This window comes from Chrysochloris asiatica, unplaced genomic scaffold (assembly GCF_000296735.1).
Source record: "Chrysochloris asiatica unplaced genomic scaffold, ChrAsi1.0 scaffold00002, whole genome shotgun sequence".
Classification (NCBI taxonomy): Eukaryota; Metazoa; Chordata; class Mammalia; order Afrosoricida; family Chrysochloridae; genus Chrysochloris; species Chrysochloris asiatica.
The window spans coordinates 7,895,841-7,915,068 of record NW_006408520.1 but is presented as its reverse complement, the minus strand read 5'-3'; the positions used below and the strand labels follow the sequence as shown (position 1 = coordinate 7,915,068).

The following is a 19,228-nucleotide window of genomic DNA, read 5'->3' as shown; positions in this document are numbered from 1 at the left end:
TGTCTTTTCAAGTGAGAATTTCCCACCTCATAAGGTTCTGGATGGGGATCAGGATTCCACCTAAGATCTTATACACTACAACGGCTCTGCAAGAAGCTTCTTTTCACAGGACAAGTTCTAACACCCTTTTTAGGTATCCAATTAGTTATAGGCTGAAGACGGGCTTACAAGCTTTCTATAATCATGTTTCCAGATATTCTTTGCTATCTCCGTCCCAGTTTTCCATTTTGCAGTGTTATTTTACATTTGAGAATTATTTGTTTCATATAGTATCTGGATAATGCTGGCATGAGGTTTAGTCTGAGGTTTTTTGTCTAATGTCGTTAATTCTCTGTCCAAAGGAATCCCATTAATATTTCTTCTAAGATCTGGTTTTAACAAATTCCCTTGGTTTCTGTTTTAAAATGTCCTTGTTTCACCATCATATTTGAAGGACAATTTATATATATATTATATGTATATTTGACTAACAATTCTTATCTTTCAGGGTTTTGTACTCATATATGTCATCCTGTTACCTTCTTGCCTGCATAGTTTTTCTGAGAAATCAGCACTTCAGCACTTAGTTTTACTGGTGTTGCTTTGTAAGGAATACTTGTTTTTACGTGAGCTGTTCTCAGAATTCTTTTTTTGTTTTTGTTCTTAGAAAATTTGATTATGATATTTCTTGGTAACTTTCTTTTAGGGTATATCCCCTATAGGCTTCATTGAGGTTTTTGGATGGAAATTTCTTCATCTTTATGATATTAGAGACATTTTCTTCTAATAAATCTTCAAAGATTCTCTGTGCTTTTTTTTTACCTCTCCTCCTCTTCTGGAATTCCAATTATATTGAAAACTTTTTCTCTTGGTCATGTCCCAGATAATTCTTAGGCTTTCCTACTTTTCCTTCATTCTTTTTTCTGATGGTTCCTCAGACAGATTAATGTAAAGGACTTTGTCTTCTATTTGACTGATTCTTCCTTCTATTGCTTCAGTTCTACTTCTGTGCCTTTCATAAAGTCATCTATTCCGGATATTTTATTAATCCTCTGGAGTTCTAGTTATTGTTCTTGTCTGGCTTTTATTTACCTATTCATTTTGACATTTTGCTCTTGTATTGTTTCCCTGGATTATTTTAGGTTTTTTTTCTGTGTTTTCCATAAACTCTTTGAGTATCCTATATATTGTTGTTGTTGTTCAGTGCTGTTGAGTCAGTTCTGGGTGCTGTTAAGTTGATTAGGGTTTCCAAGGAGCGGCTGGATTGCATGAGAGAACATGACTTTAGGATTGGAAGAATACTCATTAACAATCTGAAATTTGAAGATTGTTGCAGACCGTGTAAGACTAGTCAGAGGTTCGAGGCCCTCTAGGGCTGAGTGTAACAAATGAGGCCACTGGCAGTTAATGGAAAATTGCTTTCATCTTAATATTCAGGTATATATATTAAATTAATACACTGGAGCCTTTGAAAATCCACAGATAAATGTGATATTTTCCTAAAGCGGAGACTAAAGGTTGCAAGGTTAAACCTTTCTCCAAAGGATTAACTAAAGGTTGCAAGGTTAAACCTTTCTCCTAAGGATTAACTAAAAGTATTTTAGCTACTTCTCGGTTCTTTGTTCTGTAGACAAAGAACCCATCCTCCCTAATCCCTTTTCCAGGTGCAGCCCATTCACCTGGGCGTCTCCTGCAGAACTCTCAACTTCCCCCAACTGACCTCAGGGGCTATAGATATGTTAATTGGGCCTGAGAATCCAAGTTGCTGGCCTGGGATTCGAACCAGTGAAGTACAATGTAAAGTTACCTGATTGTCTGGAAAATTACTGATGTTAGCTATATCCTGTTTTAGTCCCTCCCAGCTTGGTGTGAAACTCCTCCCCTAAATAAAACAGAGGCCCGAGCCTCCCCAGGCGTGCATTACTGGTTGGCAGGCATGGAGTAAAGATTGCGGTGCTTACGGGTTGGAAGGCACGCATTAAAGATTGCAGGGCAGTGAGTCGCTGCCTGCAGAGGCCATGATGCCTGTAGTCCCAAGCCTGCCCACCAGTGATGTATCCACCCTGGCTTTGGGGTGCCTCATTGTCTCCCTTCTTCTGTTTGTCTGTGTATTCTTTCGCTATCCCTATCGCCGCTGGATCTCCCCTCCTCGTGAACCAAAAATTCGTGACAACTATGTCGGGGTCAGACCCCGACAGAAGATGACACAATCTTAACTTGTTAGAAGCAAAGAGGACTTGAAATACTTACTGATAAAGATCAAAGACTGCAGCCTTCAATATGGATTACACATCAGTGCAAAAAATATCTTCACCACTAGACCAATAAATGGCTTCATGATAAACAGAGAAAAAAATTGAAGTTGTCAGACTTCATTTTGCTTGGATCCACTATCATGGAAACAGTAGTCAGTAAATCAAACTATATATTGCAATGGGCAAATCTGCTGCACAAGAACTCTTTAAAGTGTTCAGGAATAAAGATGTCAATTTGAGAACTAAGGTGTGCCTAACCCAAACTATGGTATTTTCAGTAGCTTCCTATGCATCTGAAAGTTGGACAGTAAATAAGGAAGACCTTAGAGGAATTGATGATGCATTTGAGTTATGGTAATGGAAAAGAATACTAAAAGTACTGCAGACTGCTAGAAGAACAAACAAATCTATATTGGAAGAAGTACAGTCAGAATACCCCTTAGGAGCCAGGATGACAAGACTTCATCTTTCATGCTTTAGACCTATTATCAGAAGGCACCAGTCCCTGGAGGAGGACATCCTGCTTGGTAAAGTGGATGTTCAGCAAAAAAAAAGAAGAAGACTTCTTATGAAATGGATTGACATAGTCACAGAAGCAATGGTTTCAAGTCTAACAATGATTGTAAGGATGGTGCAAGACCAGATAGTGTTTTGTATGTGAGTCAGAGCTGATGTGATGGTACCTAATAACAACAATACTTTGGATATGTTGACAGGAAGAACTGTCCCTGTATAGGACATCATTCTTGGTGAAGTAGAGAATCAGCTATAAAGAGAAAGACTCAGGGAGATGGATTGATGCAGTGGTAGCAACAGGGCACCCAAATATAACAATGGTGAGGATGGCACACAACTGGCCAATATTTCACTCTGTTGTGCATAGATAGTGTTGCATGAGTCAGAACTGACTCAATGGCACCTAACAACTGTCAAGATGGCCCTCAACTCATAGCAGCCCCATACACAGTGGGACAGATCACTACCTGAGAAATCCTGTGATTCATTACAGATCAGAGTGTAGTGACTCATAACATTTACAGTAACTGATTTTCAGAAATAGATTGCCAGGCATTTCTTCCTAGTCTGTCTTAGTCTGGACGTTCCACTAAAGCTTGTTCAATGTCATAGCAACATGAAAGTCACCACTGACAGGTGATAGCTGCACATACTTGTATATATGTATTATCATCTATGTTTTATATTTTTACAGAAAAGGCATCTTAACATTCATATATTTTTGCAACTTGCTCAGTCATTTTGTTTGGAGGATTTATACATTTGATACATATAAATTCAGTTCATAAATTTTAAATGATAGAGTTTTTTATTGTATGAATAAACTACAGTGTTTGTTCATTTGTCATTGTTTGTTTTGGCAGGGGGAGGACATTTACTAATACAGCCATCATTCCAAGGAATACCTTTATATATGTCTCCATGTACACATTAAGCAAAGGTTCCTCTACAATGCATATCTAGAAATGAAATTGCTGTGTGGTAAAATATGCACATCTTCAACCTTTTTAATATTACTTACTTATTTCCTTCCAGAGTGATTGTCCTTATTATAGTCCTTTGAAATTTTATAAATGTTTTATTTATTTTGCTTTTCTAGGTTTTAACATAACTGCAGGGGTTAATGATGAAACAGGATTTGTTTATGGAGGAAATCGCTTCAATTGTGGTACATGGATGGATAAAATGGGAGAAAGTGATAAAGCTAGAAACAGAGGCATCCCAGCCACTCCACGGTATTGCTTGCTTGTATTATTATATACTATTTAAAAACCACAAGTCTATGAAATCTTTTATTCTGTAATCCTTAAAGTCTTCATAGTAAATCAGTTAAAATCTCTCCCTCCTTCTTCCTTTCCCCTTTTCTCCTTCCACCCTGCTGCTTCCACTCTCCTTTCCCAGTCCCCATTAGAAACAAAGTCATCTTGTTCCCTGCTGAGCCTTTTTGTTCCCTGATTTCTCCTGCCTTCTATCCCAAGGAGAGTCCTGGTGTGACACTGTAGGATAAGCACTGGACTGCTAACCACAAGGTCGGTGGTTCAAACCTACCAACCCAAGGAGTTGCTCCTTGGAAACCTGATACAGGGTTGCTATGAGTCGGCCCCAACTTGACACCACTTAACAACAATCCCAAGGAGTGTTCCTTTTGGTTGGTTGTAATGCCTGATAAAGTCTCAGGTCTCAGAGATTGTTTTCTTATTTCAGATTTTATCTTTAATCAGCATTATCCATAAACATAACTACTTATTAGTCTTTTAACATGCTTTGCAAATTCCAATAAGCACCAGTTTAATTTGACATATCATTTGCTCTTATTCTTCCCTTCTCCCCATTAAAAATAATACTTTATAAATATTACATAGAATTATGTTCAACTTTCCTAGTTTTCTCCACCCCTATAGCCCATGTTTACTATCTTTTTTTCTAGTACTCTAGTCTCAATATTTTCTGATTCTTTACCGCTTTCCAGCTGTTTTCTCCTTTCATTCCATAGTCCTTGTTCTTCTTCAGAGAATTAAAAAAAAAATATCTTAAGAAAGTGAACTGTCACAAAAGCGTAAGCAATTTCTTCCGTAATACATATTCTTATTGTGTACTTTATAGATAGTTGTTCCTCTAATACATTAATTATTTAATCCATCAAGACTGCAACTGACAGGATACAATTTATTCTTGATTTTAGAGATGGGTCTGCTGTGGAAATTGTGGGCCTGAGTAAATCTGCTGTGCGCTGGTTGCTGGAATTATCCCAAAAAAAAATTTTCCCTTATCATGAAGTCACAGTAAGAAGACACGGTAAACTAGTTCATTTTATTTACAAAAAAAAACTTTTAATGTACCTTTTTATATTCATAACTTATTTAATCATCATTTGACTCAGTAGGCTAATACTATAAAATCTTGATGATTAAGAGGAAAGAAAAGCCATAAATGAACTAACATGAAAATTATAAAAGCTACTAACCATATTTTTATAGCATCTTTGAACTGAAAAATAAAAAACACTGTAGTTAACAAACGTACAATGTGCCTCTCTTTCCTCAGTATGACTGTGAGCAGTTATGAAATCTTTACAACTCTTTTTCTTGAATAGTGTTGTCCAATAAAAATAACACTTGGTCCGTATACATAACTGAATTTTGTCTAATAACCACATTATGTTCCCATGTGGCATAAACAGTTTACACCTGGCTGCTAGCCTAAAGGATGGTAGTTTGAACCCACCCAATAATACCACTGAAGTAAAGGCCTGACCATTTGCTTCCATTAAGATTACAGCTAAGAAAATCCTATGGAACAGTTCTACTTTGTAAAGCTTGGGGTCACTATGAGTCAAAATCCACTGATGATAGCTAACAATGTAGCCACATGTTTTTTAATGAAAAGATACAGATGAAGTTAATTATAATAATATATTTTATGCAACTAAGTATGTATAAAATATTATTTTAGCATGTAATCAATATAAAGTTACTCAAGATATTTTACATCATTATTGGAAAATATGAAATCTTCAGATTTTAGTGTATATTTTGCACTTGTTGTTGTTGTCAGGTGCCATTGAGTCGGAACGACTCATAGCGACCCCATGCACAGCAGAACAAAACAATGTCCGATCCTGGGCCAACCACACTACCGCTGCCACACTTGAGTCCATCAGTGATGCCACCTGGCTAATCCATCTCATTAGGGGTCTTCCCCTTTTTCTCTGACCCTCCACCTTACCCAGCATGACATCCTTCTCCAGCCACTGTTTCCTCCGGACAATATGTCCAAAGTAGGAGAGACGAAGCTTAGCCATCCTGGCCTCCAAGGAGCACTCTGGCTACACTTCTTCCAAAACAGATCTATTGGTTCTTTTGGAAGTCTATGGCACTTTCAGTATTCTCCTCCAACACCACAACTCAAAGGCATCAATTCTTCTACAATCTTCCTTATTCACTGTCCAGCTTTCGCATCTATATGAGATTATTGAAAACACCATAGCCTGGGTCAGGCGCACCTTAGTCCTCAAGCTGACATCTCTGCTCTTCAATACTTTAAAAAGTTCCTGTGCAGCAGATTTGCCCAGTGCAATATGTCGTCTGATCTCTTGACTGCTGCTTCTGCGAGTGTTGATAGTTGATCCAAGAAGAATGAAGTCCTTGACAACTTCAATCTTTTCTCCATTGATAAAAATGTTGTTTATTGGTCCAGTGGTGGGGATTTTTGTTCTGACTCATAGTGTTTACTTGTTTACTGCTGTTGAGTCAGTTCTGACTCATAGTGACCCTGTATAGGGTTTCCCAGGAACAATGGTAGATTTGAACCACTATTCTTATGGTTAGCAGTCTAGTGCTTATCCTCCTGGCCTATCTAGAATATAAAAATGGATAAAATAAGTATCTCTCTGTGAATGTAGCTGGATGTATGGGTTGCTTTCAGTGTTTCAAACTGCCATGTCTTTTATCATGTTTCAGGAAAGGTTGTGACAGTCTCCTATGATGAATGGAATAGGAAAATACAAGACCACTTTGAAAAGCGATTTCATGTTTCTGAAAACCCTTCAGATCCTAATGAACAGCATCCTGATTTGGTCCACAAACGTGGCATATACAAAGATAGTTGTGGAGCTTCAAGTCCTTGGTGTGACTACCAACTCAGACCTAATTTCACCATAGCAATGGTTGTAGTAAGTGATTTGTTTTGCTACTTAAAAAAATTTTTTAAATGTTTTATTTGATTCTTTGTTTCCCTTTGTTTTCAAATCAACCTAGGTGCTTAAAAGTATTATTTAATAAGTATTTTTATGTAGCCTTTCCTAATTATTAACCTATTATTCTACCACCCTAAACTTGTAACATTTAGTATTTTAAAGTAGGGGGGGAAATGGGTATTGATTAATGAAGTACTTTCATGTTACGACACACATAGACAATAATGTCACCTGTACAGCCCTTAAACTACTTGTGCCAGATTCAGCTGCTTCACTTAGCCCCAGACCCTATCCAACTGCCTTGAAAACTGAGAATATCTATATTTCATCCAGAGTTTGCCATACTAGTATTCCTCAGCACACTAATTTAGAAGCTCTAGCCTAGTGAACTAATGTGGGTAGCTTAAACTCACATCCCGTTTCTTTGTTGTATTGCTATAATTCTACTAGCCAAGAATTCTTGACTGTCTCCTTAACTGCGAACCACAGGTTGGCAGTTCAGACCTATCAGCTGCTTCTTGGAAACCCCATGCAGGATAGTTATGAGTCAGAACTGCCTCGACAGCAGTAAACAACAACAATCTAAAAATAAGCTGTGTGTGTTTTGTTCCGTCAAGTCATTACCAACTCATTTGTTTCTGTTGTTGCTAAGTGCCGTCAAGTTGGGATCCGACTCATGGAGACTCTGTACAGGTTTCCCTGTACGAGGTTTCCAAGCAGCAGCTGGTGAGTTGGAATTGCCAGCCTTTACGGCCCAAACCGACTTTGCAGTTTACCTTGTTAACTGGCAGCGCCACACCAGATATCCTTAACCTATATAGGGTTTCCAAGGTTGTAAATCTTTATGGGAACAGAAAACCTCCTTTTTATCCCAAAGAGCAGCTGGTGGATTTGAACTGCTGACCTTGCAGCCCAATGCGTATCCCACTACACCACTAAGGCTCTTTAAAAAAATTATAAGGGCAATAAATAGGAAAGGTATATACTCTTCCATTCCTGCCAAACTCTGTCCACTTTATCAAAAAGAGTGAGTACTATCATAGTGCTATCATTATGGTTGAGTAAAAAATTCAGAGGTAGACAAAGGCAGTTTCAGTTTAGTGTACATTTGATTTTATTTAGCCACTAAAATTAATGTAGCCACCAGTGTGTTGTGCCCTTTTCAATTTGGCAAGTAAATTTACTCATGCTATAAAGAGCAAATTCTGCTATACTGTATTGTATTGTTGTTGTAAAGTGTCATCAGGTTGGTTCCAACCCATAACAACCCAGTATAGGATTTCTGAGGAGTGTCTGGTGGGTTTGAACTGCCATCCGTGGTTCAAACTGACCTTGCAGCCAGCACATTATCCTGTGGCACCACACCAGGACTCCTTATATTGTATTATGACCCCAAAAACAAAACAAAAAAGAATGGGTACCAGATTTACTTAAATCTGTGAATCTTCTGACCAGTGAATTCAATTATTTAAGTATATTCTGCCTTCATTAAGTGTGTGACAACTTCCTTTTGGAGCTAGTACAATTTCTTGAAGTGTCATAGAGAAGTAATCTTTATTAGCTTCCCTGAGACCCAGTGTGGCACTATAGGATAATCACTGGATCACAATGTTGGTGGTTAAAATTCCCCAGCCATTCCTCAGAAACCATATACAGACTTGCTATGAGTTCGAACCAGCTTAACAGCACTTAACAACAACAATAGCTGCCCTGTGGTTCAGTGAGATAAGCACTGGACTGTCCACAAGGTCAGTGGTTTGAGCCCACCAGTCACTCCACAGGAGAATTATGAAGCTTTCTGCTTCTGCAAAGACTTACAGCCTCAGAAACCCTGTACAGAATCACAGTGAGTCAGAACCGACTCTGTGGCAGCAACAAACAGCAGTTACCCTAACTACTATGACCAAGAAATTAATAGAAATTGTTGTTGTTATAAGGTGCCATCGAGTTGGTACTAATTCATAACGACCCTGTGTACAACAGAATGAAACACTGCCCAGTTCTGGGCCAACCTTATAATTGTTGCCACACTTGAGCCCATTGATGCTGCCACTTTGCCAGTCCATCTTGCTGGGGGGTTTTTCCTCTTTTCCTCTGACCCTCCACCTTACCAAACATGATATCCTTCTCCAGAGACTGATCCCTCCTGACAATATGTCCTAAGTATGAGAGACAAAGTGTGGCCATTGTGGCCTCCAAGGAGCACTCTGGCTGCACTTTTTCCAACCCAGATCTGTTTGTTCTTTTGTCAGCCCATGGCACTTTAAATCTTCTCCTCGACACCACAACTCAAAAACATCAATTCTTCTACTGTCTTCCTTATTCATTGTCCAACTTTCACATGCATATGAGGTCATTGAAAATACCATGGCTTGGGTCAGGTGTGCCTTAGTCCTCATGCTGATATCTTTGTTCTTCATCACTTAGTGCCAACAAATCGGTTCCAACTCAGACAATTCTATATAGCCTTTCTGAATGGCGGCAAATGAGCCTGAACCACCAACACTGCGGCTCAAATCAACTTTGCAGTCCAGCGCATTAACCCACAGATAAGGTTATTTATCTGGACTCAAATTTTAAATAGATTCATTCTTCTCCACATTTATGAATAATTTAAGTAATAGGTTATATCTCACTAGGAGTTGAAACTAATTCTTTTGTGATCTTAAAAAGAAGTGTATTTGTTTTTGACATTTGTTAGGCCCCAGAACTGTTTACCACCGAAAAAGCATGGAAAGCTCTAGAGATTGCAGAAAAAAAACTGCTTGGTCCCCTTGGCATGAAAACTTTGGATCCAGAGTAAGTTGGAATATAAGTATTGAAAATGTTGTTGATACTATATTTAGTCCAAATACATTGCTATAAGCCATAACTGTTTTGCTTATCAGTGAAATCTCTAAAATAGCATTCACACTGAGCTTTTAAAAATACTTTGTCTAATACCATTGAGCATTGGTATTCAAAGAGTTTGGGACTTGTCCTATATTCAATAATCAAAGCGTTTTACATTTATTTATAAATCATGAATAATTTCTAATGCTTATTTTATTCTGATTATAAAAGTAATACATAATTATCGTCAACACTGATAAGCGTTTGTTGTTGTTGTGAAGTGCTGTCAAGTCGGTTCCGACCCATAGTAACCCTGTATAGGGTTTAGGAGGAGCAGCTGGTGCACTTGAACCACCGACATTGCAGTTCAAACAGCTTTGCAGTCTGGTGCATTAACCCACAGCACCACACCAGGACTCCACTGAAAAGCATAGAGATTTACAAAATAAAAGTAAAATGTCTTCTAATCCCTTCATCCAGAGATAAAAACCACTGCCATCTAGCATATTTCCTCAGTCTTTCATGTGTATTTTCTTACCAGTTTAGACTATACTTATAGTTGGGCTGCTGACTACAAGGTCAGTGGGAACAAGACCTTAGAGCTGTCTGTTCCAGGAAGGATCTACAGTCTCAGAAAACCTAAATAGGGTCACTATGAGTTGAAATTTACTTGAAGGCAGTAGATGTTTGGGGTATATATAGAACTCAGAGCCCTGGTGTCACAGTGGCTAAAGCACTTGGCTGCTAATGAAAAGGTCAGCGTTTTAAACCTACCAGCTGCTCTGCACAAGAAAGATATAGCCGCCTGCATCTGTACAGATTGCAGCCTAGGAAGTTCTTTGGGACAGTTCCACTCCTCCTTTACAGTTGCTGAGTCATAATTGACTCAGCACCCAATAGTTTTTAAAGCTAGAACTGCATATTTTCTCCTTTTTAATTAAATGCTTTATCACTTTAACTTCCAAAAAAGTATTTGAGAACATTTTTTCTGCTGCATGTCTTTTCTTATCAAATTTACTTTTTTAAGCATTGGAATATTTCTGTTTCTATTGTTAAAAATTGTTACAAATAAGGCTGCAATAAACATTCTTAAGCATAAAGACTTGTCTTTCATTTAGATTAATCTTTTAGGGTAAATTCATAGACGAATTACTAAGCTTAAAAGGGCGGACATGTTTTATTTTCATTGAAGGACTGCATACAGATACTTAGAAGGACTTGCCTTCATTCCTACTCCTCACACAATTGTAATTAAGTTGTTTTTCCAAAGTATTTCTTTTCATATTCCTCAATATATATTATTCTGTTTTCTTTAAATCAATAAATATTTCCTTTTTACATTGTGATTATGTGTATGTATGCCATATTTCCTTTCCTTGCCAATTTTTTTTCTTGACTTTCTAATGATTTTTCTGATTTTCTTCTGCTGTTTGCCTTTGAAGCTTATCAGTTTGCTTTGTATATTGATATATGAGAGAAGCCCATCGCCACAGTATTCCCACCTTTGAAGATTTTTTTCTTTACTATATACTTATTTATGTCTTCAGTTGTAAAATGTTATATGTGTATGTCTGTAGACATTTTGGGGTATTTCAATGGAGTTAGGAAACCACTGATCAAAATTAAAACCTACAGTTAAAGCTGTCTCTCTCAGTAAGGAAATAAGAAAAGGAATAATTGAGTGAATCCAAGAATAACTATTTCATATTATCTATTGTAATAAGTAAGGACCTCTGGTAGCATAGTGGTTATGAATCGGGCTGCTAACCTCAAGGTCAGCAGTTCGAAACTGCCAGCCATTCCGCAGAAGAAAGATGAGGCTTTCTGCTCCAGTAAATATTTACAGCCTCGGAAACCCCGTGCATGGTCACTATGAGTCAGAACCGACTCCATGGTACTTAACAACAACAACATTGTAATAAGTTTATAGTATTTTAATTAGCTTGTAAATTCTGTGTGCTGTAGCAATATATGGAGTTCTGGAGTGATGCTATAGGATAAACAATTGACCACAAGGTCGGTTTGAACTGCACGGTTGGTGGTTCAAACTCACCAGTCACTCTTCGGAAACCCTACACAGGGACACTTTGGGTTGGAACCGACTCAGTGTCACTTAACAATAACAACAACAATAGTAATATATGTATTTCATTTCTAATTGTAATATGATAATGTGCCCATTTTAATTCTATAATTTCATAGAGAACTTGTAAAAAGTCTTCTCAATCAATAATAATAAGACCTTACCTTTTATGTTTGCGAATTCAAATTATGTAGTGTATATTTTAATGGCTATACATACTTGAAGCCTAGTTGAATCGTTCGTTGCCTTTACACCAACTAAACTTCCATGTCACATCAATTCTTTGAAGATAATAAACTTAAATATTTTTGTTTTTTTAATGTTCGCATATGTCTTTGTTAATCATTTCCTAATGCATTATTAAAGTCCTGTGAACTCAGCATATAATAATGTACTGAATGTCGTGCCTGTTCCAAAGATTGCAGGACAAAATAATTTGACTATTTTTCTTATCTATATGGTATTAAGAAATTTTTTAATTTTTCCTCTATAATATCTAATCTTTTGTTTAACTTAAAATTCAATTATTTTGCAGTGATATGGTTTACTGTGGAATTTATGACAATGCCTTAGACAATGACAACTACAATCTTGCTAAAGGTTTCAATTATCACCAAGGACCTGTAAGAATTTTATTCCTCTTTCTGCTTTTTCAATTAAAGTTGTGTTTTTCTGTAATTTTAAGTATTTATAAGTTTTTTTTTCCTTTACTTTTAATCGTCTTTTTTAGGAGTGGTTGTGGCCCATTGGGTATTTTCTTCGTGCAAAATTACATTTTTCAAAATTGATGGGCCCGGAGACGAATGCAAAGACTATTTTTTTGGTTAAAAACGTTCTTTCCCGACATTATGTTCATCTTGAAAGGTAAGCTGTAAGGGGCATAAAATTTCCATATAATATTTAATAAATTTATCAGATATTAGATATGAGATATAACATTCTCTTAGAATTCATTTATGGCTACACTACAAATCCCAGTGAAATTCAAAACTTAGCTCTATTTTGTTTTCTTTCATTCACATTTATTCTTCCATAATTTAAATGATAAAATGCATGGAAAGATTTTCTAAGAAGAAACTTCAAAATTGTTTAGAAAACAAACAAAAGTATAGATTATCTCCTTGTGTCCTGGGGAAAAATATTTTTAAAGTTTTTCTATGTTTACTAGTTAAAATCAAGCTATAAAGTAAAAAAAAAAAACAAACAAACATGAAAACCAGCAAAATCACTCTTTTTACTAAAATATCTTTTCCAGAATTGTATGTAACTATTGTACTTTGCTTAAATGAAAACTGTTTTTCTATTAGGTTTAGGCTGCTTCATTCAGAAATGTAGCTTCTCAGTCTTTGGAAGTGTAGGATAAGTAGGATTTGTAGGATAAATACTAGACTGTGAACCACAAGGTTGGCAGTTCAAGCCCACCAGCCGCTCCACCAAAAAAAGATGAAGCTTTCTGCTCCTGCAAAGATATACAGTCTCAGAAACCGTATACAGGATCAGTATGATTTGGCACCCACTCAGTGACACTTAATAATAACAAATTAATCTTTGCATAATTATAGAACTCTAGGATCAGATATAAAATTTGAGACATCTGTAGATGGACTCTTTATCCTAGACCTGAATTATTGTTTTACAAATTAAGATCATATTTTTATTGTGGTAAAATAAATCTAACAAACAGTTTGCCATTGTATCCATTTATAAGTGTAAACTTGAGTGGCATTGATCATATTCACCATTTTGTGCCACCGTCACCACTGTCCATCTCCAAATAGTTTGTTATCCTAAATAGAAGCTTAGTACCCCTTCAACAGTAACTGTCCTCAACTCCTCCTCCAATCCCCAGTTGTTAAGTGTCGTCGAGTCGATTCTGACCCATAGCAACCCTGTATAGGGTTTCCAAGGAGCAGCTGGTGAACTTGAACCACTGACCTTGCAGTTCAAACGTCTTTGCAGTCTGACACATTAACCCACAGCACCGCACCAGGACTCCCAATCCCCAATAACTTTACAGAAGTAAACTTCTGTCTCTATATATTTGCCCATTCCAGGTATTTAATATAAGTGGGATCATACCATATTTGCCTTTTGTATTTGACTTATTTTACTCAGCATGTTTTCAAGCTTTATCAATGGAGTCTTGGTGTGACACTGTATGATAAGCACTGAGCTACTAACCTCAAGGTTGGCAGTTCAAACCCACCAGCTGCTCCTCAGAAAACCTTTCCAGGGTTGCTATGAATAGGAACTAACTCAACAGCACTTAACAATAACAAAAACATTCAATGGTGTAGCATGTATCAGATTTTCATTTCTCTTTGTGGCTGAACTATATTCCATTTTATATATGTACTACATTTTAAATATCCATTCATCTGTTGATGGACACTTTCATTGTCTCCATCTATTGGCTATTGTGATTAATGCTGCAGTGACCATTGGTGTATAAGTATCTGAGTTTCTGTTTTCAGTTATTTTGTATATAAACCTAAGAGTGAACTTGCTGGGTCACACGAGGGGGCTTCTAAAAGTTCATGGAAAAATGGAATTAAAAAATAATGGAAGTTTTCCACAAACATTTTGAAGCCTCCTTATTTGGCAGTTATACGTTTTAACGTTTTGAGGAACTACCATCATGATTCTTAGTTCTATGTTTTAACGTATTGAGGAACTGCCATCATGTTTCTTTCAGCAGCTGCACCATTTTGCAATGCCACCAGCAGTTGATGAGGATTTCAGTTTCTCCACATCCTTAATAATACTTGTTATTTCCCATTTTCCTGATAATGCCATCTGATAGGGACAAAGTAATAGCTCTTCTGGTTTTGATTTGTATTACCATAATCATTAATTAATTACATTGAGCATCTTTTCATGCCCAGTTGACCATTTGTATAACTTCTTTGGTTAAATGTCTATTTGAGTCTTCGGCCAACAAAAAGTCATTGGGTTGCTGGTTTTTGGTTGAATTGTACTATGAGTTAATTTTTACCATAATTGTTTTAGGTAGGTTTTTTTTGTCAAGAACTTGATAATGTGTGATTTATATGCATAGAAAAATCATTGATTTTATGTTTTAGCTGCTCTTTAGATATGGTTTTTGTTGTTAAGTGCTGTCGAGTTAATTCCGATCCATAGCGACCCTGTATAGGGTTTCCAAGGAGCAGCTGGTGAGCTTGAACCACCAACCTTGCAGTTCAAGCAACTTTGCAGTCTGATCCATTAGCCCACAGCGCCACACCAGGACTCCTTTAGATATGGTTAAGACAGGATAAATGTTGTTAGGTGCCATCGAGTCAGCTCTGTCTCATAAATACCCTATGAACAACAGGGTGAAACATTGCCCAGTTTTGCTCCATCCTCACGATTATTACTATACTTGAGCCCATAAATACAAAAAGTGAAAGTACTCAAGCTGGTCCTTTTAGGTTAACTGATTGAAAAGTACCTCAAAACATAATTCTAAAAGCTAAAGAGGATAGAGAGAAACTCTGTAAACTGATGATATATGGCGGGGATAATAATCAGTGTAATGAAACAAGCTATATGAATGGTTGAATGTGAAGCTGATGATGTGCCCTGTAAACTTTCACTCAATGCAAAATAAAAACATTTAATTAAAAAAACAAACAAACATAATTCTAACACCATTCCTCACCTCCTTTGTTCTAATTAGCAAGTAAACAATGTCAAAGTAATTTGTATGTCTATTGTTATTGGTGTTGTTAAGTGCCCATAGAGTCGATTCCAACTCATAGCAACCCTGTACAGAGTTTCCAGGGAGCGGCTGGTAGGTTAGAACGACCAACCTTGCGGTTTGCAGTCCAGTGCTTATCCTACAGCACCCCGCCAGTAGTCTACATATCTTTATAAAATGGTACAAGTTCATTCAAAAACTATTCTAATTTCCCAAGTTCTAGGTTATATTTAAATATATCTACATCCTATTTTTCAGAATAATTATCCATACACACAGCCTAATTTTATATCCTGTCTTACAAGAAACGAGAGACTTCCACCTACCATCATGAATGTTGTATAAAAGTTTGTTTTCATTAGCTTAAAAGTAGTCATATAAAACCACACCATGCCACCTTTCTTCTACCTCATTTAGAAATCGATTCTGAATCTATGTGATATGTTGCTGTTGTTGTTGTTGTTAGGTTCCGGCAAGTCAGTTCTGACTCATAGCAACCCTGTGCACAACAGAACAAAACAGTGCCCGATCTGCATCTTCACAATTGTTATTTTTGAGCCCATTGTTGCTGCCACTGCATCAATCCATGTCATTGGGTATCTTCCTGTTTTTCACTGACCCTCCACTTTACTAAGCATGAACAGACACTGGATCCTCCTGACAACATGTCTAAAGTACAGTCTTCCCATCCTTACTTCTAAGTATTCTAACTGTATTTCTTCCAACACAGATTTCTTTGTTCTTCTAGCAGTCCATGTAGTAGTTGTTGTTAAGTGCCATCAAGTTGATTTCAATTCTTAGCAACACTGTATAAGGGTTTCTAAGGTGAGGTTAAACTTTTGACCTTGTGGTTCAGACTTTGTAGTCCAGCGCATTAACCCACAGTTCCACACCAGGGTTCCATAATACTTTGAATATTCTTCATCAGCACTATAATTTAAATGCATTGATTCTTCTCTGATCTTCCTTATTCACTGTCCAACTTTCACATGCACATGAGATGATTAAAATACCATGACTTGGATCAGGCACACCTTAGTCCTCAAACAGACATCTTTGCTCTTAAAAGAAGTCTTTTGCAGCAGATTGGCCTAAAGCAATTCCTTGTTTGATTTCTTGACCACTGCTTCCATGAGTGTTAATTGTGGATCCAAGCAAAATGACTTCAGTCTTTTCTCTGTTAATCATGATGTTATTTATTCGTCCACAGTGAGGATTTTTGTTGTCTTTACATTGAGATACAACCCATACTAAAGGCTGTACTCATTGATCTTCATCAGTATTTCAAGTCCTCTTCACTTTGAGCAATCAAGATTGTATCATCTGCATATCACAGATTGTTAATGAGTCCTCCTCCAATCATGAAGCGACATTCTTCTTCATATAATTCAGTTTCTCAGATTATTTGCTAAACATACAATTTAATTAAGTCTGGTGAAGGATATGCCCTGACACATACCACTCATCTGTCAGTTTGTTGTACTATAATGGTTTGTATGATGCTGGAAGCTATGTCACCGGTATTTCAAATACCAGCAGGGTCACCCATGTTGGACAGGTTTCAGCTGAGCTTCCAGACTAAGACACCCATCACTATAACAGTGATATAGTGTTAGAAGATGAGCCCTTCAGGTTGGAAAGCACTCAAAATACAATTTGGGGAAAGCTGCCCCTCATTGTAGAGTTGATCTTAAGAACATGAATGGAACAAAGTTTGTGGACCTTCATTTTCTGATGGGGCACAACTAAAAATGAGGAGAAATGGCTGCAAACATTCATTAATAATGGAAATGTGAAATTACGAAGTATGAATCTAAGAAAACTGGAAGTTGTCGAAAATGAAGTGGAACGCAGAAAGATCAGTCTCCTAGGCATTACTGAGCTGATATGGACAGGTATTGGCCGTTTTGAATCAGTGTATCATATGCTGTACTATATTGGGAGTGACAAACTAAAGAGAAATGGTGTTGCATTCATCATCAAAGAAAGCATTTCCAGATCTTGTGAAGTAAATTACTGTCTGTGATAGAATATCCATGTGCCTACCAGTTAATACCACTATTTTTCAAATTTACACACCAGCCACTAAAGCCAATGATGATGAAATGGAATAATTCTACCAACTTTTTCAGGCTAAAATTGATCAAGCATGCACTCAAGATGCATTGATAATTATTGGTGATTGGAATGCAAAAATTGGAAACAAAGAGATCAGTAGTTGGAAAATATGGTCTTGGTGACAGAAATTATGCTCAAGATTGCATTTTAGAATTTTCCAAGACCAATGACTTAATCTTTGCAAATACCATTTTCAACAACTTAAACAGTGACTGTACATATGGGCCTCACCAAATGGAATATACAGGAATCAAATCAACTACATTGTTGGGAAGAAAATGGATGTTAGAAGAGACTCTGAAACTTGCTTTTGAATGTAGAGAAGCTAAAGCAACTGGAAGAAATGATCAGGTAAAAGAGCTGGACAGAAAACTTCAAAGGGTAGTTCAAGAAGACCCTGGTATAGGATAAGAGCGCTAAACTTCTAACTGCTAGGGTGATGATTCAAACTCACCAGCTGCTCCTCTGACATGCAGAGGGACTACGTTTTGTACTGACTCTTCTTGTGTATGATTCCATTAACATAACAAAAGAAATTCCTATTTCCAAATTGGGTCACATTCACGGGTACAAAGGTGATGATTTCAGCATCTTTTAGGAATAGTACTACAACTTTTCACCTGTTTCATGATCTTACTCAAATAATTATCCCCTCTTGATATTCCACTTGATACTTCCTTCTTAAGCAGCAAGATAGTGAAGTCTGCCCATTTTAAAATAAGGACCCTTCATGCTGTTACCACCTGTCCTTTCATTCCCTTTTTAGCACACTTCCTATAGGACTAACTTTTGTTTGCCTTTTTCTTTCAGACCACCTACTTAGTCACTAACCATCTGCAACCTAACTTTTACCCTTAGCAGTCTAATGAAGCTACTATCCTTGATTCCTTTGTTTCCCAGATCTCATGACTTCAGGTCTCCTTTCTGACCTGGCATTTTACATAGTTGTGTTCCTCTTTTCCTGAAAAACCAACTCAACAGGACTTAATAACATCAGCAACAACTTTATTAAGTGTATACACACTTAGGATTACTATGTTCTCTTTGTTATCATTATGAAATGACCATATTTATCATTGGTAATAGTCTTTGCTCTAAAATCTACCTTGTGTTTTATTATATGTTTGACATAACTATAGCCATTTCAGCTTTATTTTCATTACTTAGCATAATACATATTTTCCATCCTTTTACCTTTAACTTATTAGTATGTTTATATTTAAAGTGGGTTTATAATATATTGATGTTGTTGTTGTTAGGTGTCATTGAGTCAGTACCAACGCATAGTCCATAGTGACCTTATTCATAGCAGAACAAAACACTGCCTGATCCTGGACCAACCTCACTATCGTTGCCACACTTGAGCCCATTGATTCTGCCACTTTGCCAGTCCATCTTGCTGGGGGTTTTCCTCTTTTTCTCTGACCCTCCATCCTACCAAACATGATATCCTTCTCCAGCGACTGGTCCATCCTGACAATATGTCCAAAGTATGAGAGACGAAGTTTGGCCATCCTGACCTCAAAGGAGCACTCTGTCTACACTTCTTC

General features: G+C 37.0%; 1 protein-coding gene across 1 annotated transcript in view; it reads left to right on the top strand.

Moving 5' to 3' along the window:
* AGL (amylo-alpha-1, 6-glucosidase, 4-alpha-glucanotransferase) overlaps positions 1-19,228 on the top strand; it is a 100,617-nt gene that overhangs the window by 75,932 nt on the left and 5,457 nt on the right. The window contains exons 27-32 of the mRNA XM_006830922.1: positions 3,850-3,985; positions 4,933-5,045; positions 6,710-6,921; positions 9,647-9,744; positions 12,396-12,483; positions 12,591-12,724. Coding sequence (XP_006830985.1) covers positions 3,850-3,985; positions 4,933-5,045; positions 6,710-6,921; positions 9,647-9,744; positions 12,396-12,483; positions 12,591-12,724 — 781 coding nt within the window. The remainder of the gene's footprint in view (positions 1-3,849; positions 3,986-4,932; positions 5,046-6,709; positions 6,922-9,646; positions 9,745-12,395; positions 12,484-12,590; positions 12,725-19,228) is intronic.